The sequence below is a fragment of the Zea mays genome, chromosome 4 (genome assembly GCF_902167145.1).
Source record: "Zea mays cultivar B73 chromosome 4, Zm-B73-REFERENCE-NAM-5.0, whole genome shotgun sequence".
Taxonomy (NCBI): domain Eukaryota; kingdom Viridiplantae; phylum Streptophyta; class Magnoliopsida; order Poales; family Poaceae; genus Zea; species Zea mays.
In genome coordinates this window covers 6,982,228-7,005,556 of record NC_050099.1, presented here as the reverse complement: position 1 = coordinate 7,005,556, position 23,329 = coordinate 6,982,228, and the positions used below count along the sequence as shown (strand labels likewise).

Genomic DNA, 23,329 nt, shown 5'->3' with positions numbered 1-23,329 from the left:
TTTCAAGAATTTAGAATTTACTTAATATAAAGTAACCTATTTAGTTTGGAATTTATCATTCCACCACTTTTCTTTTTTTAGATAATGGGAAAAAGGTTCCCGGCCTACATCAAAGATGACGGCCGTCCAAAAAACAGTAGTACTGCCAGAAAATAAAAGAAGCCACAAGCGGCAAAAAGACCCAAGCGCAGTTGGGATTGGAATAACTAGCCACTAGTTATTCTATTTCTAAAGCTCCAACCGTGCTTGGCGAAGATTTGCATCATTGAGACTTCCAGGGTCCTGCAGGCAACTTTGATCCTTACGATGTCCTCTTCACGCCTTTGGAGAAGCCCCCAGAACCGACACCAATAAGTCCCTCGAAAGAGTACCTGCAAGTAAGTTATAATAGGCTTCTTATCAAAAACCACATCATTTCGACTTAGCCACAACGCCCAGCAGATTGCTATGGCACCAACATAAATCTTTGCCTTTGTTTCTTTATCGAACTCCTGCAACCAGGAGGATCCCATATCCTGTATGCTAGTTGGTTCTCTAATACCAAAGGTAAAGAAAATCGTTCGCCAAAGAAATCTAGCATAGTGACAATCGAAGAAAAGATGTTGGATGGTCTCGTCATGAGAACAAAACATACACTTTTTTGATCCTACCCAGTTTCTTTTGATTAGGTTGTCTTTTGTCAAGATCACCCCCCGTGTTAGGAACCAGCAGAATATCTTAATTTTTAGTGGTACTTTAAGTTTCCAGATGAGAGACTCTTGACGGTGTATTCCCCTCTCAATCAAGGCTGCATACATCGAGTGAGAGGAGAACTTCCCGTTTTGGTGAAGGCTCCAACTGAAAGTGTCTTTTGATTGGTTTAATGAAAGGCCCACTACCCTGTTAACTAGCGAATACCACCGTCCCAAGTTATCTCCATGCAATCCCCTGCGAAAGGATACATTTAGCGGGACAGTCTCAAGCACCGTAGCTACTTTCACATTTTTATGTCGAACAATATTATATAGACTCGGGTATTTGTGCTGGAGTGTAAAATTCCCCAGCCACTTATCTTCCCAAAATCTAGTTGCTTGTCCGTTATTGACTTTAAACGTTCCATTTGCTAGAAAAAGGTTTTTAACTTTCATTAAGCCTGACCAAAAGTGCGAATCTCCTGGTTTCCTAATTACCTGCCCCACGGTCTTGTTACCTAAGTATTTCCTTCTTAAAATCTGTTGCCACATACCCTCCTCATTTAACAGCTTAAACAGCCATTTGCTTAGCAAGCATTTATTCTGAATGTCAATATTCTTAATCCCCAAACCACCAATATCCTTGGGCTGGCAAAGAATACTCCACTTAGCTAATCTGAATTTTTTCTTTTGTTGATCAGACTGCCAAAAGAATCTAGACCTTAGATAATCCACCTTTTTTAAAACCTCCCTAGGTATTTCAAAGAAAGACAACATATACAAAGGAAGGCTCGAAAGGACCGAATTAATAAGGACCAGACGTCCTCCATAAGATAGATGCTTGCCCTTCCAGCTACCCAATTTCTTTTCTATGCGTTCGAGCAGGGTAGACCAATCAGCATTACTAAGCTTCCTAACGTGCATCGGTATGCCTAAATATCTGAATGGATAAGTCCCTGTCTTACACCCGAAAAGCTGGGAGTACAAATGTTCACTATCTTTGGCCTCGCCAAAGCAGAAAATTTCACTTTTATGGAAGTTGATCTTAAGGCCTGATAATTGTTCAAAAGCACATAGGATGAGCTTGAGATTACAAGCCTTCTCGTAATCATGATCCATAAAAAGAATAGTGTCATCTGCATACTGAAGGACAGAAAGCCCGTCATCCACCAAGTGGGGTACTACTCCACTAATCTGACCTTCTCTCTTTGCCCTGTTTATTAAAATAGCAAGCATGTCTACTACTATATTGAATAAAACTGGCGAGAGAGGATCACCCTGTCGTAGTCCCTTTTTGGTTTGGAAATTATTGCCTAACTGTCCGTTCAGTTTAATATTAACATGGCCTTTCTGAGTAAACCTATTAATCCAATCACACCATTTTTCCAAAAAACCTTTCATTCTTAACGTCTGTCTCACAAACGACCAGCGAATTTTATCATACGCCTTTTCAAAGTCAATCTTGAACACAACCCCACTTAGCTTTTTCCTGTGCATTTCATGGATGGTTTCGTGGAGTACCACTACCCCTTCCATAATATTGCGTCCCGGAAGAAAAGCGGTTTGGGTCGGACTGATGACTTTATGAGCTATGTTTATCAGTCTATTCGTGGCAGCTTTTGTGAAGATTTTAAAGCTCACGTTCAATAAGCATATGGGTCTATATTGTTCTATCCTTATTGCCTCAGCCAATTTTGGGATGAGGATAATCGTCCCAAAATTAAGACTATGCAATGGTAGAGAATCTTTATTGAAATCATTAAATAGAGCCATCAAATCTCCTTTAATTGTCTCCCAGAATACCTGATAGAATTCCGCTGGAAAACCATCGGGGCCAGGCGCTTTGTTATGTTCCATTTGGAAGATCGCCTGCTTAACTTCTTCTATGGTGAAGTCTGCAGTAAGACTATTATTTTCCACCTCGGTGATTTGCGGGATATCTTCTATCCGTCTATCATCCAAGTGGAACATGGATTCGTCTACAGGACCAAACAAGGATTTATAATAAGATGTGATGTGCTTCTTGAGCTCATCATCACCACTAATTATCCTGTCCCCATCCTGTAGTTTGTAGATCCTAGTCTTTCTGTGTTTACCATTTGCCACCAGATGGAAATATTTAGTATTCGCGTCCCCTTCTAGCAAACCTTTAGTTTTTGCTCTTTGGTACCACTTGACCTCTTCTTCCCGTAACATGGAAGCAAGCCTGTTACGAAGAAAGTTTCGCATATCAACTTCCTGAGTAGAAAGCATACATGTTTCAGCTCTCTTGTCAAGGAGGTCAAGTTTTTGGATAATTTCTTTCTTCTCCTTCTTATTCGATCCACTAGTATTTTTTGCCCATCCTCTCAAATATTGTCTTAACTTCCTCACCACTTTTCAAAGTTCGGATATAAGACTATCTCATATTCATGAGGTGGATGATGGTAATGATTTTATGTATCAGTAGAATTTATTTCTACTCTATAATTTATCGGACACTATTTAGCTTACTTCTCTGTAGCAAAAAAATATAGCACACTTCATCATCTTGCTAATAATAGTATACAAATATATTTTATAAACTAAATTAGCTTAATTGATATGTGCCTAAATTATTATTATTATTAGAATGGAATTCAATTAAGAATCCAAACAGAGCGTGAGATCTTAATTAATTTTAGTTCAAAAATATATATATATATATAGTGTGATTTAAATATGATCTTATCCATATAAAAATAAAATTTAGAGCTCATTATATACCTTTAATTGCCCACTTGAAACCGTAACCGGACTTTGTGCCGTACATGATTCCCTGTTGACGCTGCTTGAGCACATGGACATAGAAACCGACCCATGTTGTTGCGCAAGTTGTAGGATTTGAGGGATCTATTTCGATTAGGCTTCCTAACTATCCTTACCTAAATAACATTTGGATATATGTTCTTGGGTTCCGCAGCCGCTGATGCTGTAGCTATTTGGACTGCTGCAGACTGCAGCAGCAATTTATAAAGACAAAATACTATAGAAGTCGCAGCCACAGCCACAGCCGGATTAAAACTGCAGTGAACAACCGCAGTGAACAAGCCGGTTGTTATAATATATATAGTTTTCACGGTCATCAAGATTGTTAGCCTATCTTCAGTAGTTTATTAATCCTTATACTCATATTTAAACTTCACTCTCTGAACAATACAGTTTATAGTGCAAAACAGTGTTTTACGTGACCATACGAGTAAACTACTAGACAAGGTCGTGGAGACAAAAAAAATTTGGCTGGATTTTTGGCTCTTTAGTAAATACTAGATATAGATACACGATACGGAATTTATAACTATTTTCAATTATTTATGACAACCGAAACAAAGGAATCAGTACGTTAAACAGTTTTGTTTTCATCCACGTGCTGATCATATGCCGTAATAGTGAAATAGGGGCTAATGCCTCTTTTGAGATAGATTTGTTTTTTAATCTAGCAACAGTTTTGCCTAGCAATTTTTCAGGCAAAAGTGATTCTCTGGTAATTGTATAAAGTGGTTCCGGAACGAATTAAGAGATCGAGAGCTGAAAAAAAAAGATAGTTTTCTCCCGATTCTCTGAAGCGAGATTTTAAAATTTTATGGTAAAGAATCAAATAGCACGTTATATAAGTCATTTCACTCATATAATCAAATAGCAAAGTGCTACAATTTTTATTTATACTTAATTATAGAATATACATGCATTGCTACAGTTTCCATTATACTTGATTATAGAATATACGGGTGTGTGAATATGGGTTTAGAGACAACAATCATAGTTTGAATCTCCATTTCCACGTAATTTTAGCATTTTTATAATTTATGTAGAGGATACGACAATGGTGAACCGTGGAACAATATGCAGTGCAGGGCCTAAAAACATAATTTAGCCCCTCCTAGCTCTATTCATGCATGTTCTCATATTCCATGCTACCATTTGCACCAAGTGATGATCCTGCCAATGCAAGCGCTGTTGGTGGCCTTAATTCTCTCTCAGATTCAGATCGAGCAGCTTTATATGCATGCCTCAAACAAAACAAATTCACTGGACGAATCCCATTGGAGATTGGAAAACAGCTATCTTATCTTAATCCCTATCTCACCTTATAATTTAAACTTTACTATGTAAATAGTACTATATACATATATAGTGTAAAACTGCGTTTTTTTATATAACTAATATGCTAGACACGGTCTTAGGGTTTAGGGACCTGACAGTACTGTTAATGGATCTGATCCAGCTGACGGGGGACCATGCCAAATGTGCCAATGGAGACAACTAGAGTCTAGAGATGCTGAATCTCTCTCACAATTCCTTCGATGGAAAGATACCAAACGCCGTTCTTTTCTATTTTGTCCCGTTTGGATCCTTTGAATTGAATTTTAATCTAATAGTCGTAATTTAGACACAGATTAGTTAAGCTAATATTGTTCTATGTGTGATATATTTATATACTAGAAAATATTTATGTGCTATATTTCTACTACAGAGGACCGAGCCAAGCAAGGGACGTGTTTATAAATTGTAGGGTAGTAACATAGTGAGATACATAAAATTAATTTTCGTCCATCACCGTATAAATTTGATATAGACTTATATCTAAACTTATATCACGATGAACCAAGTAACGGAGATATTTCCAACAAAATTTGAATTCTCTACCGCTAGAGCTAGGTTACAAGCCAAACACATCAATATATCAGTAAAATATAGAATAGAGCTGCTCTATGGTTGGTTTGATGGAATTTGAGCTAGAATTCAGCCCCACAAGCAATCTGGACAGGAAGGCGGCCTCGTCTCTCTTTACTCGTTTGGGCCTTGCACTTTCGTTGCTTCTTTCCACAGTCAAGAGGTTGAAAAAAAGTAGCACCAGTACAGAGTGTGTGTGTGCCTGTTGAACAAGCGAAACAAGATCTTGAACGGTTTTTGCAACTTTATTTATATTCGACGACTTGGATAGCACAGAGAAAAGCCTAGATCCAAGGAACTGGGGGTCATCACGTGTTCTAGTACATGTAAAAGCTTGAGAGTTATTTGGACAAGCGATCGATCCAACAGAGAAGAAAACCACGACAGTGGACACGGTGTGTTTGTTGTATCTCGTACCCGCTGATGTCTTACATATTTTTTTTACTTTTACTTAATTTATTGTCTAAAGTATAACAATAGATAAAAAGAAATAAGAGAGGCTTTCTATACAGAGGATGTCTTAGAGAATACTGTTGTACGTTGCAGCGTATGGAGAAAGAAATCTTCTCTAATTAAAGGGTGTGAGAGGTTTGATCTCCACCAGAAACAATCTAATCATTTTGATATTCCACGTGTTGAAAGCAGTGCTAATCTTGAATACACGAAGATTCATCGATAGGGTCACAATATAAATATATTATTATGAATTATAAGATGACAATAATTCGAACTCATGCTATAGGTGTTATATGCTACAATATGTAGAAAACACAGAAACCGACCTTAGCTCAGTTGGTAGAGCGGAGGACTGTAGTCTGTTGCAGAGAAATCCTTAGGTCGCTGGTTCGAATCCGGCAGGTCGGAATTTTTTTAAAATTGTTTGCTCTGCTTGTTTTAGACTATTTTGGTTTTATTTCTTGCCCATACTTCTTCCAATTTTTTTTTTGTTTAATCTCTTACCCAGACTAGTTTTATTTCAAGCAAGCTGACAAGCAAAATGTAGACGAGGTAGGATAGGAGTAGACACCACACTAGGCGAGGAGTTGGTCCTTGTTGTAGATTATCATACAAATAGATTTGGATATTCTCTACCGTTTAATAACGGTTGGGTTAGAAGTAATTACTGACGCAAGTTTCAATATAAACTTCTAGCTATCAGGGCTCTCCAAGAGAGCATTAGTAACGTTTGGCGAGTGAAATTCATTATTCATGGTCTTCTTCCTCTAGTGTCATAGATACAGTGGAGCTATATTCATGACAATTTTTAAAACATGTGGTACTTTTTTTAAAAAAAATATTATAATAAAGATTTTACTTATCCAGTTGCGAAAAAAATTAGCAGGTTGATCTTCTTGTCTCGTATGGTGACAAAGGTTTATTATCTTTTTTTTATCTTCTTGTCTCGTGTGACGATTTCAGTTGTTTATATGAAGGGGCGAATCGTCCGGGCTAAGGGCACGAACCGTCCATGTGTGGTAGGAAATTTGGCAACGGCTATGTGGTGGTTGATGACTATAAATACAATTACAACCACCTCCATTTCAAAATACCCAAGCCTCTACAACTTTCATTCATTGCTAAGGGCAAGTTCTTCACTTCATCCACACTCAAAGCATCAAAGTTCTCTTCAAGTGCCATAATCGTGTTTAAAGATCATTAGTGATTAATGCTTTGGAGAGACTCAAGAGAGTGTGACATTATGATTTTGTTGTTGCTCTTTTGGCTTGTTTTTTTATTGTGCTTTCTATATCTCCTTCTAAACTCTTAGTGACTTATAAAGCTAACAAGAGACATCTAATTGTATGGTGATTCTTGCGAGGTATAAGTGACTCTCGAGATTAAGAAGAAACACTCAACCGGTCTAAGTGACCGTTTGAGAGAAAGGGTTGAAATAGACTCGTCCTAAGTGACATCCTCAATAAAAAGTAGGTTCTTCAAACCGAACCTCGAGAAATAAATCGCAATACTAATATCGATAGCATAGTAATATAGTATCGGCTAAGAATCCGATAGTACAGCCGGTTCGCAATGCCTCTATGTTTTTGCATAGCGGTGGGTTTAAAACTACCTACAATCCTACATCGCATCACCCCTCACCTTTACTGTAGCTCGTGTGGCGGCTACAGTACCACGACAGCAGCCGCAGCGCAGCACGCTACGTGCTGCAGTGCACGAGGAGTGAACAGCGATACACTAGATTGAGGGCTTGTTTATTTCGGCTTTTGTTTAGTTTCTCAAGCTGCTGTGGACTACCAAACACTTAGCTTTTCAAACTGTTTCTATAAAAATCGATTTAGTAAAAACTATCAAAAATCAACATGAACACAAGATCGCCTTAGTCGTTGTAATAGTATAAATCCGTCACTTTTTAGATCCTAAACCCTATGGGCATATTTATCTTCATCCATACATAAACAACCATGATACTCAAATTCTCTCTACAGCCACATGTTTTTCACAGCTAGATTCTCAGAAAAGCTAACCAGTAAAAAGCTGAAACCAAACATTGCGTGAGTGTGAGGGAGCAGGTCCCTCTTGTCTCGATTTATGTGTCTGCATGTGTTTATTAGTTAACAAAAAATATAGTAGATAATGAATAGGTATAGAAAATAATATTTTATGATGGTAGTGGATATAAAGGAAGAATTTAGGAAAATCACTGTGGGATGGATAAAGGTAAGGGGTGGAAATAATACGGTATATAAGGAAAATTTAGGGAATAGTGTGCGTAAGGTCAGGTCGAGGTATAGATGTCCAAACGGACTGAGCTTGTCGGGTGGCTCGAAACCCGGCACAACACGTAGTGAACCGGGCCCGTGCCGGTCTGGCCTGGTCACCGGGGCGTGCCTGGGCCGAAGGCGTGGCACGACGGGCTAGGTCCGGCACGGCCCGATTTTATTTTTTTTTTCTATTTTTCATATAAATACATATATTATACGTGCATATCTATATTCTATATTTTATACTTAAAGCACCAGTTTCAACGGTCGTCATGCGTCATTTTTTTACAAATAACCTCTCACAGCTATTTCAAATTAATCTGCTGCACGTCTATAGATGCCAAAGGGCCACAACTATGGCACAGACACGTCATGCCGGCCTGCTAACTGTGTCGGGCCAGCCCGTTAGTCCGTCGATCCATTTAATTAAATCAGCGTAAAATGTTAAAAAACGGTGCAGGAGGTGGGATTCGAACACATGCCCTGATGGAAGAAGGCGGAAGACACTGGGTGAAACTGTCTAACCAGTAGAATATCACGCTAAGATGTTTTTAATATTGAATATAAATTGTATATAGGCATATACATTTTTTTGTAAAATAAAAAAATAATCGTGTCAGGCCGGACCAGCACTACGGGTCGAGGCTACAGTCCAAGCACGGCATGACGTTCTTTGCTCTTGCAAGCATTAAGTCGTTTCTGAAACCACATTAGCGCAATGGACTACATGGTGTTTGAGGTTACTGAATTGGATGGAGCAGCAATGATTTGTCACACTAACAACAAAATGAAAGGTTATTTGTTGGTTTTAAACGTTAGTAATTGCTACGAAGTAGCGTAATTTATATGGAGCACATCCAGTTTTTATTGATGCCTGACTTTAGCAATCACTCCATATTTTGATCTATCTTTTTTATAAGTTTGACTTCATGGGATTTATTTTATAAACTTGATCTCACAAACTTTATCTTATTTGGTCTCTGTATGATGGAATTATATCATTTTATAATCTCTGTTCATTCAGTCAATCGTTGTGAACTCTTTTCTAATCGCTAACTTCATTGGCCATGTTGCCAAGACATATTTGCATGGAGTAAACAATAACATCAGGTAGCCAAATCAAAAAATATATTATACAGAGAGCGGAGACAATCAATAAAAAATCTTGATTTTTTTATGGATAGTTTACGTGGATATTGTTGTAAGTCGTCGCAACGCACGGGCAACCGACTAGTAGAGTATAAAACACAAGAAACATGTGTTTTGTTGGTTATGTGGGTGCAAATAAATGTTTAGAGTTAATAAATATGGTTTAAACCCTAAAAATGCATACTTTTAGGATTTTTTTATAATTTAAACGTCATATATTGTTATGAGTCTGTTAGGCCCGTCGGACTGTGGGCCGGTCCGACATGATTATTAACCTAGCGGCCTATGCTTGGTCTCGCTTGGGGCCGTGGGTTGGCACGACATGACTCGCTAGCTAATCCAGGCCAGGCTGGCATGGTCCTAATTCGTGCCGGGTCTAGCTGTGCTTGGGTCGGGTCGGCACGGCCCGTCTATTTGGACATTTATTGAGGTGAAGGTGATGGCAGGTTGGCGGTGCCTGGCTGGCGGCGGACCGCCGCTCCCACGCGCTCTGATCCACCGGGACATGGGCGCAGGCATGCGTGTGGCGCGATCTGGACACGCGTGGGCGGTGGCCGGAGGTGCAGGTTGGCGCAATGGCGCTCTCTGATTGCCACGTACAGTACTACTCCGTACTCTCCTATGATCTCTGAACTGCATGCGCGCATCACGAGCCACGACGGAATGGACCCCATGTTCTAGTCAGTCAGTCCCACGTCCCACCAATCCAACACACACTACTGCAAATCCGGAGGGACCGTATGCAGTGTCTCGAGAAGAAATAAATAAAAAGAAGAATGGATGCGTTGCTGATTCAAAACACCAGAGTCCAGAGGTAGGTACGTTGCTGATTCAAAACACTAGCGAATGAATCCTGCAGGGGCTCAACACGCTGCATCGTCACTGTAGGTGGCCATGGATCGGTACGAGGCATGCCACGCCACGCCAGGCCATCCCCGTACTCCACTACTACCCGAGTGAAACCGGTGGCTAGCTGACGCCTCCGGCCGGCTGCGGGCAGGGGTCCCAGTGCCACGCGGAAGGCGGCGGCCATGGTGGAGGCCGACAGCATGCTGCATGCAGCATATGTGGCGTTGCTGCTGCACTGTTTATTTAATTGCGAGGAGGAGGAGCTAATACGTACGTGCATTCGTCATCACAGCAGTTTCCGCGGTGTTGCGGTGCATCCGTACATATATATACTGCATACTTCACGTATGACGTCATATATATACAAACGTGCGAGGCTTCCATTCCGTGCAGGTGCAGTGCACGCGCGCACGTATGCATCTGAGTCACCCCTTGGCTGAGCCGGCAGCAGCTGGCACTGGCAGGCCCGCCGCCGGCGCCCTGTCGGTGCTCCGTGCTCCGTAGGAGTGGCGACCGGCGAGCGTGGGAGAGGAGCCAGCGTAGCGTCAAAGCATGCCGCCCGGCTGCATGCATGGGCGTGTGCACACGTGGATGCGCGGCGCGGCGAGGCGATGCGAGGTGCCCAGGCCACGTGGATGGCGGCTCCAGCGCCGGCGTGGCGGTGCAGGTGGCCGCGTGGATATTGAGAGAAAAAAGTATACATTTTACATGCTTTTTAGTGCCCTATCTGGTGTATTATTCAATAATTTCTCTGTCCTAAAATATTATTTTAGCCGCTTTTTAACCTTGAATTTTATGTATATACAATACATATATCCCAACGACACATAGTAGTGCTCGATAACCTAGTTGTCTGATTATTAGACTCCTCTTTTAATAGTACGTACAACTCTATTACGTCTTGACCAATAAAATAAAATGTCATACCTTATACCTTTATCTTGAGTATTTGCACTCTGTTTTCTCCTTTCTCTTTTCATGTTGAGACCTTGATCATCCTTTATAGCCATCACTGTATTTTTCAAAAAAAAATTATGTATATCTCGGATGTAAAGAAACATCTTTACAGCCTCTTACATTCATCTCCTGCGAGCCCATATGAACAGAAAAAAGAACTAAGCAGTCAAGTAGTGGGCTTCAATTTCTGTCGTGTGGACCTGCCACGGGGTGAACGTGAGGGATTGTAAAGATGTGTCTTTGCATCTCGGGTCGTCGGGTGCACAGAAAATTTTTCCGTATTTTTCATGGTTGCCGTACGCCCCTCGGTGTAAAATCTCTGATCTGGGACCACCGCGCATCGCTGGACGCGTGCACATCATCCGGTGTAAACAATGGTCTCATGATCAATTAAACAATTGCTTTGGGATACTATAATCCTAATCACTTGGACACCTAAGCTGCTTGCATGATCCGTTCCGTTCCATGGAATAAGAAATTGGGATGTGATGACAAAAATTAAAATTAAAGGTGGCGGCAATGCTATCTTTTCTTTCGAGCTGCCTTCCTTGGATTGGAGGCAGGAAAAAAAAAGAGATCAATTGAAACCAGGAGGAACACGAAGTCAGCGCGACGAGGATGGTGGGATTTGGATACAGTTCAATGAATCATCCGCTTCATCAACCTGCCACGGAGCTGGGCCATATGCATGCTTGAAGATGAGAGGGGAACAGAAAGGCAACGATCGAGGAGGGGGAAGAGAAAAGATCTCTGGACTAGAGAAACGTGTGGCCATGGTCACTCTCAAGGACGTGACTCCCTCCCGCGTGGGCCAAAGAGAAGCACCCAACTGTCAGTCTGTCACCATTAGGGCCACTCTGAAAAACAATCCCGGCTCCTCCTCCTGCTGCTCTGCTGCTAATCAGACGCCACGCCACCACTTATATGATGGGCTCCATCGCCAAGAAACTGAGCCATCCGGTCCCAAAAGTAGAAAAGGGCAAGCGACGAGCACAGCACAGCACAGCACAAGCACGCCTTCCGTTTTGGGAAGGCGAGGAGAGGGGAACCCCGGCCCAGGGAGAGTTGTGGGGAGGGGATCGGCGGCGGAGGAGATGGAGGAGCGGGAGAAGCTCGTGTGCCTGGCCAAGCTTGCCGAGCAGGCGGAGCGGTACGACGGTGAGGGATCTCGTTCTCGCGCCCTCTGCTTAATAATAATGCCCCGCCGTACGGGACTACAGTCTCTACTCTAGCGTTGTTCTCGGTGCCCTTCAGTTCATTCTAGGGAAATCCGTGGCGTCTTCCTAGGCGGGACAGGAATTAGGTGTCCCTTGGTTGGCCTTCGATTCGGTGCGTTTGTCTCGGCCTTCCCTGCTTCAACTCATGGTGCAGTGCCAGCGGCCAGCCACCGCAGCGACTGTTCCGTCCTCAGGATCCGGAGCAGTTCGATCACTGCATCCCTACCGCGTAGCCACTCCCGGCTAATTTCTGTTTCTCTTTTTGTTGATTTTGGGACTGTATGATACCATGATTGGTTCGCAGAAACACGGGGGGCAGGCGTATTTTGCTCTGATATAAATAAAGATACGATCTTTATGGCGGTTTGAAGGCCAATCTTGCGATTGATGAGTATTTCTGACACGTTTCTGTTACTCCTAGCTATGTCGATCTGTGTCTGCTGAAGGGGCTCACGAAATTATTCGTGTCCGATGGTTTGTGGGGGCCAGTTCTACGAATGCCCTTGAGCTGCCTATCTACTGCCTTTTATGTTGCTGTGAGAAAAGGAATGATCTTTGGTATCATGGGCGATGCAATGAGAAGAGAGAATAAGTCAAGTTGTGGAGCCCAACATCTGTGTGTTCACATTTCAGATTTTAGTTTAGTGCGAAAAGAAGTTTAGCAATATATAAAGTTATATCTTTTCTGCTGTCTAGAGTTGTTTCATTTAGTGGCACCCACTTATGCTGGAATGGCATAATTCTGACTCCTTCGAACTGTTATTCCCAACTTCTGGAACCCCATTTTTTTTTAGCAATTTGGCCACAGCTGGATGCCTATCGCTTTTTTCTTTATACTGCAAATTATTTCATTATTATGTTTTCTAGGTTTCGTTAACCTGGGGCTTGTCGGTCAACATATTGACCTGAGCACTAACAGGTACTCCTACATTTTGACATAAAAACATACGACTATTTTCATGAAAGTTTCTGTTGTATTATTCTTGGAGGTGTACTATAAGGTTCTTGTAAGTGCAGACACCGTTATGGGTCTGCAGTTCTCCATTCTTCTTCCTCTTGGTCTTCTGTTTATAGGAACCTCCTTCCTCCTAACAATCAGTTTAGCTGTCATCTTCCTCTTTCGTTGTCAAATCTAAGAACTTTTCGAAGTAAATGGAAAGATGACGTATATTTCAGTATTCACCGAAGTTATTCTTCAGTTTTTAACTCAATTCATGATTATTATGTCAGATATGGTGGAATTCATGAAGAATCTTGCTAGGATGGACGTGGATATGAGTGCTGAAGAAAGGCATTTGTTCTCAGTTGGTTTCAAGAACACTATTGGAGCAAAGAGAGCATCATGGAGAATCATTTGTTCACATGAGCAAAAGGTCGCAGCTGATCGTCAGACTGGTGTGATGATAGATGCCTATAAGAAGAAAGTAGAAGAGGAACTAAGGAAGGTTTGCAATGAAGTATTGTCAGTCATTGCTATTCACTGCCTTCCCTTGGCCAGTACGGGTGAAAATATCGTATTCTTTTATAAGATGTATGTACAGGTTCCTTGATTAAGCAAATCTGTTTCTCATTTGCCTTTGCCTTTTCTGATGATGCCCTATTTTTAATGATTATGTTCAGAGTTTATTTTCTATCAATATCTCAGTTAATTTGATATTGCTTTTGCCAAGACATTACAATTTTGAGCTCAAAATCTTTTTTTAAGAGCTAAGAGCTCATTTCCTCAAAAGGTTTTCTGGTAAATCATTTGCAAAGCTTTCATGATTGACCATCATCATGGTACCACTCCAGAAAATGATGTGTATGTTTGGGGGGGGGGGGGGGGGGGGGGAGGGGTGTCTGGTTCTGGTTTGATAGGTCGTAGGTCATATCCATGGCTCACCAGACTTTATATATTTGTGCCCTAATTCATTTGAATCCCTGTTTTTTGTTTTAAAATGTGGTATTACATAGGAAAATAAATATATATGTTTTAATATGTGGCACTTCTCATAATGGTACTAGATTTATATGATTTACTATCTTTTTTTTATAAAGAAAACAACAAGCCACTTCGTTCCCAGTGGAATTAATTATTTCCGAGTATTGGATTTAGCTGAAGCTACTTTAGTTTATCAATACATGTAAATCTTTCTTATAATAGCGTGTTATGAGGTAAGATGTTCGAAAAGGATGAAAACGAAATGAATTTAAGTAGTTGATCAATCTTCTATTTCCAATTTTTGAGCGAGTCAAGTATCTTTAATTTAATGATGTAACATTTGTGACATCGGCCTTCATTTTTAGTCTATCTGTTACGAAATTCACTATATGTACTGGCACTCTGTTTTTCAGTCTTAAAAATGGTTTCCATTATATGGTAAGTATAGTGAAAATTTTTGGATGCCCTACTTTATTTCTGGGAAATAGTAACCATGATTATCATGGTATCTGATTATCTTGTCCATGACTGTTTTGGGTACATCAACATTAGTCAATTTAGGCCCTGTTTGGAATCCCTAGAGCTAATAGTTAGCCAGCTAATAAATTATTAGCTGGGTTCAGCCAGCTAATGAACTAGTTGTTAGCTGTGAGGTGGCTAACAATTAGCTGCGGTATTAGCTGATGGTGTTTGGAAACTAATTTTAGTAGCTAACAATTAGTTTTAGAGGTTCCAAACAGGGCCTTAATAATGTTTCAGTAGTTCTAAAGTGTTTGATCAGTCCTTGGGTATCTGACACTAGACGCTGTAGCATTATACTAGGAATTTTTACGTGCTCTATGTGTGACCCTGGCAATCTTTTTGAAATATGACTTAACTGATAATGTCTCCTCCATAACACATGCATGCTGACATCATACCACTGTCGTACAATATTTTCCTTACCTCTTTTACATTTGACTCCTAGACTGTTGCAGGAAAGGTGACTACTACCGTTACTTGGCTGAATTTAGCACTGGAACTGAAAAGAAAGCTGCCTCTGATCAGTCACTTATGGCCTATCAGGTGCTAAAACTTCCAAATGTTGTACGTAGGCTCAAATGAGCCTTTTGGTAAAGCCTATCCCTTCCTGTTAAAATGACAAACATTTGCTGCAGCATGCCATGGTTGTCGCCTCCAGTGAGCTCTCACCTGCTCACCAAATCCGGCTTGGCCTTGCCCTCAATTTGTCGGTCTTCTTTTATGAGATAATGAACTCTCATGAGAGGTCACTCATCTTCAATGCCTTGTTTCTCCCTTTTAATTGATGTTTCAAATTCATAGATATTCCTATCCAATCATATTTCATGTTTTGAAACATGGGTTTTCTTGCCAAGTACGCGGTGACTATTTTCAAATAAACCATTCACCTGCCGTAGATGCTTTCTAAGTTAAGTTATTTTGTTTAAACCTCACGAGACATTTATCCATTTGCATAATTAAACCTCACGAATGCATTGTTTATTGAAAAATGCATGTTACCATTTGAATGCACTGGATGCTAGTTGGGTACATGATACATTCGTTGGTTCTGCCCTCTCTTTAGAAAGCCATTTGATATTATGTTAGTTTTTTCCCTCCTGTTGGAAACTGCATGTTGGCCCCACATGATAGATGTGGTACCATCCCAGTATGCTGCTTGACAAGTCACTAGTTTTTAACATGATCAAGTTCAGTCTCTAAGTTTCATGGTCACCTCTCTTTTTCAGAGCTTGCCAAGTGGCAAAACAAGCATTTGATGAGGCTCTTACTGAGATAAATTCTGGTGAGGGAGTTTACAAGGATAGCACACTTATGATGCAGCTTCTGAAGGACAACTTAGCATTGTGGACATCAGAACTAACTGGGGGTAATCCATGTTTGAAAAAAAATATACCTTTATTATTTGCTATATAGTGGCCTGCAGAGTACTGACAATGCTTTACTTGACATTCCTTTGAGCCAAAGCTTTCCTTCGTATTCATTATTATGATGAAACTTGCAGAATATTACATATCCTAAATACCGATTCAGTTTTAATGGCTGAATACTCACAATGTGCCTAGAAAATGTACTCATCCTTATATGGGACTTATAATTTAGGAATTGGAGATCACGGTTTAGGACCTACAACTAGTTATTTAATACTAATAAATTCTCGACGTAATTACAACACTAAGATTCAACCAACATGTGTTTATTCATTTTGGCAGGTGAAGCATCCAAGGGTAACGGCGATGTCGACATGGAGGTACGGCGCCCCTGCCCTATGACTTGAATTTGGTTTCGTTAGTAAAACTCCATGTGCTTGAGACTCCGCAATGTATGTGAAAGAATGAAGTGGTCAAAATGCACAAAACACTACTAATCGTTTCCATCTTGTATAAACGATTTTGCAATATAAAAGCCTGGATCATATATCACGACCTCAGCCTGCATCAACAGAGTGAAGTGAAATACAAGTTTGTTCCCATTAGATGATGTACTTCAAAACTATGGCCTGTGCACATTTTACTTTAGGCTGAAGTCCATGTCCTAGCCATCCGGAGTTTCTAATTTTTTTTATTAGCAAGCCACGGTACTTTCTTTGCTGCCAAATCCGAAGTTTGTTTGTGTGCATGTTTTAAGATGGGCGATGGAGGCTGATTATACATTCTCCATGTTTGGGCAGGGTTGATACATTCTCCATGTTTTAAGGAAACACAGAACGCACGCAAAAATATCCAGGCTGTGATGCTAGCGAACCTGGGTCCTCAAGTTTTTTCTGCATCGGAACTAAGAAGAGCCTTGTGTATTTTTCTGAAGTTTCTGTCCGTCTCGGGGTTTTTTTTTTGAGGTCTGTTTGTTCCTCTCTTTTGGCCATCGTTTGGTCCTGGAGTCAGTCACTCACTACCAAGTGTTTCAGAGGTCTGAACTGGTGAGCATCCAGATCTGTTGTTGCTTTTTTTTCCTTCTGTGCTTCAGAGGCATCTTTGTACACCGATGGAAAACTGTTTCTCTTATCAACGCATAGACTGTCAGTGCTGTTACTGATCATGTTCGGTGACTGAAGCGTCTCTGTAGTGTTGAGATCGAGCATAAACTTCTCCACGAAATTATGTACCTGCAAAGTGTCGGTATGATCTTACACGCCGATGCAGCAGTTGCTTCCACGCCGCCGGAAAAAATATTGGCCGTCCAGCACCGTCGTAAAAATAACTTGGCCGTACGTGTATTGGCTGCTGCTTCTTTCACTTTACCGTGAGTCCGTGAGTCCGTGACCCGCAGCTTCAGCTTCTGAGTAAAAGATAAAAAAAAAGGTGACGACGCTACAAACCGGCCGATCTAGAAGCGGCCAGCCAGGGAGGCGACGCTGCCGCCGACGGCAACAGCGACGCCGCATGCTCTCGCGACTACCGCCGACGACAACAGTGACGCCGCAGCTTCCTCCGCATCCTCTCGCGACCGCCAATTTTCCAGGTGACAAGTGTTTTCTATACTTCCCTTCGCTTTCCGCCGTACGTTGCTCAGTGCTCGCTATAGCTTCCTCATCCGTTTCGAATCAGCCACGCAGGGAAGCAATGACGCTGCACGCGGCTTCCTCCGCTAGTTGTCTACCTCCGGTCACTGTCGCTCTTCCAGGTTAAAGATAGGCTTTACATGTTTTCTTCGCTTCTCGACACACGTTGCTCATTGTAGCTTCAGCATTCGTTACGTCGTCGCCTTCCGATACTGAGTGTTCCATTCCGTTTTGCAGTTTGCTCTCAATCTAAAGCGGCAAAAACACATCCTTTTTTCCTTTTTCTAGGATATTGCAAACCTTTGGTGCGTTCCCCCTGAAAAAAATACAATGTCTACGAGCGGTCGAGCGGCCATTGTGTACCTGCCTTTACCTTTTGTTGCTCAGTCCCTTCCACACATGCCTTCATAAATGATGCCTAATGAATCGAGCAAAATGTTATACTAGCATCTCAAAGAGCACCTACTTCATCAGTTATCCAACCATACACCGGCTCAGCAATCTAAGGAAAAACATGGTGTATATATAAATTCTGATCTTCACTATTTAAAAAAAAGATACGCGACTGTTGTTCATGACCTTCATTTTTTTTCTCCAGCACAACAACATTCATTTTACATGAACTGACTAAGATGTTTTTTGCCCTGTAGGATCTATTGTCCATGCATGCAAAGACAATGACGAGGCTGGTGTTCCTAATCTTAGTCACCATGCGCACCACCTTTTGTCTAACACCGATGTTTATGCTTTATTTGGAAAACAGTATCCAAATGTATTTTGTCTATGCATCGTAACGTATATGTAGACTTAATGCTGTTGAAGACATACTGTTTGTACGTAGACACATTCTATGATGACCATATATTATGTAATGATCACTACTATTTATGACGTTATAATTCCCACGCTCGCCATTGGCTAGTATATTTATTTATTTATTTCTATATATTAAAGCGTGACGTAAAGCTTCACACCTAGGGCGTCCACGTCTTCATCAAATGCCTCAGTTGTCCGATTTCATCTCCACGGCCACAGATGCAAACCACGAATTCTCCTCAGCTTCACAGCCAGGGCGTCCACGTCTTCATCAAATTCCTCGGCTGTCCGATTTCATCTCCACAGCCATGGATGCAAACCACGAATTCCCCTCATGTCCACGCTCTATTCGATGCCACAGGAGTTTTCCAGAAGTAAGTCCACAGGTCGTGTGTTCGGCAAATGAGCAAACCACATTGCCGCCGGGTCCACCACGAGGGAGAAAGGAAACACGAGCATCGTTTCCTCCGTTGGCGACACAACTCTGTCCCCCCTCCGTTTGACAACCCCCGCTCTGTCTTCTCTCCTCAATCGTGCTCAGTCAAGTCCTAGCACTCGTCCTCCACTACTCCTGGTCCATTGACATGAACTTGTATGCCTTCATATTTGCTGCCGACCACTACCTCCGGACTCCACACCGGTGCACCATAAGCCAAGAAACATGTTGCACACACTCACACACTGGTTAGTCTACACAACTTAACCCAAGACACTACTCTATCAATAATGACTAGTCATAAACTCGAACCACAAGGGCACATATCACACTTATGTTTGCAGTGTAGCTTGACACCACTTGCAATTAGCTTAAGGATAGACCGATGAAAGGTCTATGCTAAATCTTTTTTTTCCTTTTTCATTGTCTTTTGATTTGTTTGAGAAATTCATGCACATCATTAAGATGCTTTCACCATCATTATGTTCTTGGTGCATGGGGGGATCAATGTTGGGCATCAGAATCAACACCTTTGCATAAGAAGCTTCCATAGTCCAGAAAATTTCCCCATTTTCCTGTCAGTATGTCTCGTACACAAGTAAATCTGGCAAACCCTGAAGAACCACCAATCAATATAAACTGATTACATATCGTAAAGAGAAAAGCTGGGCACAACATCATCATATGACACCTTCACGGTGCATGCACAAGGATACACTAGAATTGGAGCTCTAATATAAACATCGTTGCTAGACGACATCCTCAAACAAGACTTTGGAGATGTGATGCTCAACTGTTTCAGGCGAGCAGAGTGCAACGTAGTAGTAACTCTTGGTCACATGGAGAAACGTCTGCCTCGTCTCTCTATCCACGGAGCTGCCACCGCTGCGGAAAACACATTGAGCCAGTTCTCTCATCTCGAGTCCAACCATCCTGTCTAGGGCATCAATCTTGTCCATGGTTTCTCCATTCTGGTTGACGGCGTTTGATTCGATCTGTGATTAACAAACATCTATCATACGTTGAATACATACGACCCGACCCGACCCCATGCATATGCATGTAAACAGTTTCCTCTGCGCTGCCGATGAATACAGTATACGTACCAGAGCAGGAGCTTCAGTGGCCAGTCTGGAGCAGATGCATCTGGTGAGCTGCTGGAGCTTGGAGTAATCACGCAGAAGCAGATCAAGATCCTTTTCGGTACCACAGCGCCTTCCTGAGCAGATCTCGACCGTGCGAGCAAGCAGCAGCGCCGTATCTCCTGCGCGTGACGCTTTTTCCGTCTCCTTTCCAGTCCATGCCATGAGCCATTCGATCCACTGCATGCGATCATAGGAACAGAGTAATTCAATTTACTATGTGTGTACGTATGCGTGCGTGTGATGAATGAGCTAGCTAGAGGCATTGGATTTTTTACAGCTCCACGAAGACATCCGGCGACAGCAGCATTCCCGGACGCCTGCAAGTTGACGAGCTCGCGAAGAACACCGGCGAGGCTGCTGGCCCCCCATGCTGGTGAATTCGGCCCGTCGTCGTCTCTCCTTGCTGGACTGTATTCGTAGGAGTCAGCAATGTCGTCGCCGTTGGTGAATTCCTGGACGAGCCATTCGGCCGTGGTCTTATTACAAGCGCATGCATCATCGACGTTGCTCAACAAGCAGCAGGAGATGGCCTCGGCGAGCACCGCGGCACGCGCCCACGCCAGGCGCTCCGCTGCTCGGCTCGGCTCGAAGATGCAGGCTGCCGCCAGGAAGTAGGCTCTCAGGAGCGCGCCGCGCGAAGCCACGCCGTACGTTTCAATGTTGCTGATCTTGTCACACCACCTGTGGTGTTCTTGAATTCGTCAATGCAGATGCAGCATGCATGGTTGAACAAGCTAATAAGGACATGCTGCATGATGAGGTAGGCGTAGGAGGAGTCCGTTTGTAATTGTACCTTTTGAGGTCGTGCCACTCTAGTCGGCATAGTCTCTGAAAGTTGCCGAAATCGGCTTTCGCCGCCTTGAGGTACATGTCGTTGCTCACCATGTTCATTCTGTAGAGAACCTTGCCGATCCACACGTCATGACTTCCGCCATATTGCTCAAGATACATTCTCGTCTCAATACGTGGCAGGCAAGCTTCCCAAGGGAAATCCAAACCATAGCCAACCTGCTGGGTCATCGGAAGAAGGGATGATCGTGCACGTCAAGTGTCGATGAATATTCATGCATGTATACATGGACATGAACTTTTCAAGAAAGGATGTGCACTCGCATCCGCGACTTTTTTTATGGTGCTGGAGGAGGCTAGCTGGACACAACTTTTTTATTTAGTTTGTGGGATGTAATGAGTTGATCCATCACCATTCTATTTCTCATAGTAGGTTACTAATTAGTAACAATACGAGGAATGAGTTCATTTCACCAAATTTATAGAATTGACTCATGATGCATCACCTCATCTAGAATGGATTGATTCTTCAAACCAAACATGTTACCTCGCTAGGCAAGCCCTCGGAGATGATCCACTTGTCGTTAAGCTGGTCTGAGGCTCGCCTCTCCCGGAGGAACGCACGACTGTAGCTCTTGGCGCGCTGGAGGACAGGATCGTCGCCAGGGAACGATCCCTGGTCAGCGGCACGGTACAGGTTGTACATGGCGCTTACCGATTGGTTCGATTGCCTTGCATAGCACACGAACTGCCCGTCGCCATTCTCGAACCGCTTGAAAACACCTTCATATTCATGATTCATATATGTTCATATCCAAACGCATGCTTTATTCAGTTTTCCAAGATGTTCTGCACACAAGATCGTGTACCACTTACAAGGAGAGACATGGTAGCCATGCAGTCGTAGGAGGCGGAAACCCATGGCCGTGTCATCGATGTCCTTCACCCGACACCCCTTCGTAAAGGCCAACCCTTCCTCACTCCAGTGCCTGTTTAGAAGAATGTACTCCTCATGAGTAACATAAATATATGTTGCCCGGTACAAAACATAGCTAGGTTTGTTATTGTTACTCAGTGCCTGTTTAGAAGAATGTACTTCCTCGGTAAAGGTTGTTGTTACCGAGAGTGTTTCTTTGCCGACGGTGGCACTCGGCAAAGAAGTCTTTGCCTAGTGCCCGATAAAGCTCTGAGCACTCGGCAAAGAGCCGGATTCCGGTAATGCGCGCGAAACTTATTAACCCCAAGGTTGTGATATCGTACAAATAATTCCCTAGTTTTAAATGGACATTTCGACATTTGTTAATAACAATACATGTGTCATATGATAGATGCAATTGATTGCAAAAAAAAACACATGTTGTAGAAATTTTGATAAAGTTGGACCATTATATTGAAAAGAAAACGTTATATTTTGCACCATTTAACTAATGCATTGTTGATCTACTTGATGTTCGGAATTATATATATAAGAATGTAGCAGGAGCCCCTGTATAATGGGTGTGGACTGTGGAGAGAGTACCTTTTTTGCACGCATCATCGTGGATTTTCCATGATTTCAATGCGATGATGCATGCTAGGGTGCTGATAATACGATCTTGTACTAGGAAGAAGATGCCATCACCCCATGATCCATCGGGAAGCTGATTCTGGGCAATCCAATCAATGCACGATGGGAACTGTGGCCCCTCATCTCCATTCAAACTCTTCACAAGTGCAACCCATGCTGTGTCATATGCAGAAATGTTGATCTCACCGTCGCCCGTTGATCCAAGGGCTGCTCGGATGGCCTCAATCATTTCAGGAATGCCACTTTGTTTATCCTTGAGTAAGATTTCGTACACGCTAAGTTCAGTCACACACTCAAATACATATCCAAATGATGTGATAGATTGCACTGTTACATATATATATAGGTATTTTCCAAAAATTAATGATTATACTCCCGCACGTTCCAAAACACAAGAGGCACACTTCAATAATTATCTAGAAGTTAGATTACTAGGAGCTAATTAAATAGGTTTCCTACAACTTGTACACAAAAGTATATCTTACAATAGTACAACCGCAAAAGGATTAAAACATATGCAAACCAAAGGTATGTACCACTATACCCAGGGATGAAAACCCGTAACCGAGGTCTCATAATCGTATCGTTTCCGTCATTTTTGAAAATCACCATATTAAAAATTTGCATTTCAAATATCTACCAACATCGTATTCTATCGCTAATAAGTACAATAATTATGAAACCGGTTAAATTACCGATCAACCAGCAATTGTTTTCATATAGACAAACACCAATTGTTTTTCGACCAAATGGCAAATTGATGCCATACATACTTATATTATTACTAATTTGTTATTATAATAGTTGTTGGCCAAAATCTCACTTTTTAATGAATATATATGCCTTATATTGCCATGAATATTACCAAGTAATATTATGTTCA

The 23,329-nt window shown here is 42.0% G+C and overlaps 2 protein-coding genes and 1 non-coding gene across 4 annotated transcripts; 2 read left to right on the top strand and 1 right to left on the bottom strand.

Moving 5' to 3' along the window:
• Nucleotides 1-6,140: 6,140 nt before the first annotated feature.
• Nucleotides 6,141-6,227, top strand: TRNAY-GUA (transfer RNA tyrosine (anticodon GUA)). The gene is given in 2 exon segments: nt 6,141-6,177; nt 6,192-6,227. It is a non-coding gene; the product is annotated as a tRNA-Tyr (tRNA).
• Nucleotides 6,228-11,476: 5,249 nt separating this feature from the next.
• Nucleotides 11,477-17,229, top strand: LOC100193401 (14-3-3-like protein). Of its 2 annotated transcripts, NM_001138526.1 has the most exons (7): nt 12,044-12,196; nt 13,486-13,786; nt 15,154-15,241; nt 15,334-15,443; nt 15,925-16,064; nt 16,408-16,445; nt 16,866-17,229. In NM_001138526.1, the coding sequence occupies exons 1-7, from the start codon at nt 12,133-12,135 to the stop codon at nt 16,869-16,871; spliced, it is 747 nt and encodes a 248-aa protein (NP_001131998.1). In that variant the 5' UTR covers nt 12,044-12,132; the 3' UTR covers nt 16,872-17,229. The 2 variants fall into 2 exon arrangements, 1 of the variants encoding a protein (NP_001131998.1); XR_004857516.1 differs by lacking the exon at nt 15,334-15,443 and having other exon boundaries at nt 11,477-12,196; nt 16,866-17,204.
• A 2,393-nt stretch (nt 17,230-19,622) lies between these two features.
• LOC103655054 (syn-copalyl diphosphate synthase) lies at nt 19,623-22,675 on the bottom strand. The gene is made up of 7 exons (XM_020551788.2): nt 22,385-22,675; nt 21,756-21,957; nt 21,427-21,662; nt 20,884-21,098; nt 20,366-20,771; nt 20,052-20,267; nt 19,623-19,916 (listed from the first exon to the last, which is right to left on the bottom strand). The coding sequence occupies exons 1-7, from the start codon at nt 22,673-22,675 to the stop codon at nt 19,695-19,697; spliced, it is 1,788 nt and encodes a 595-aa protein (XP_020407377.2). The 3' UTR covers nt 19,623-19,694.
• Between the last annotated feature and the right edge of the window lie 654 nt (nt 22,676-23,329).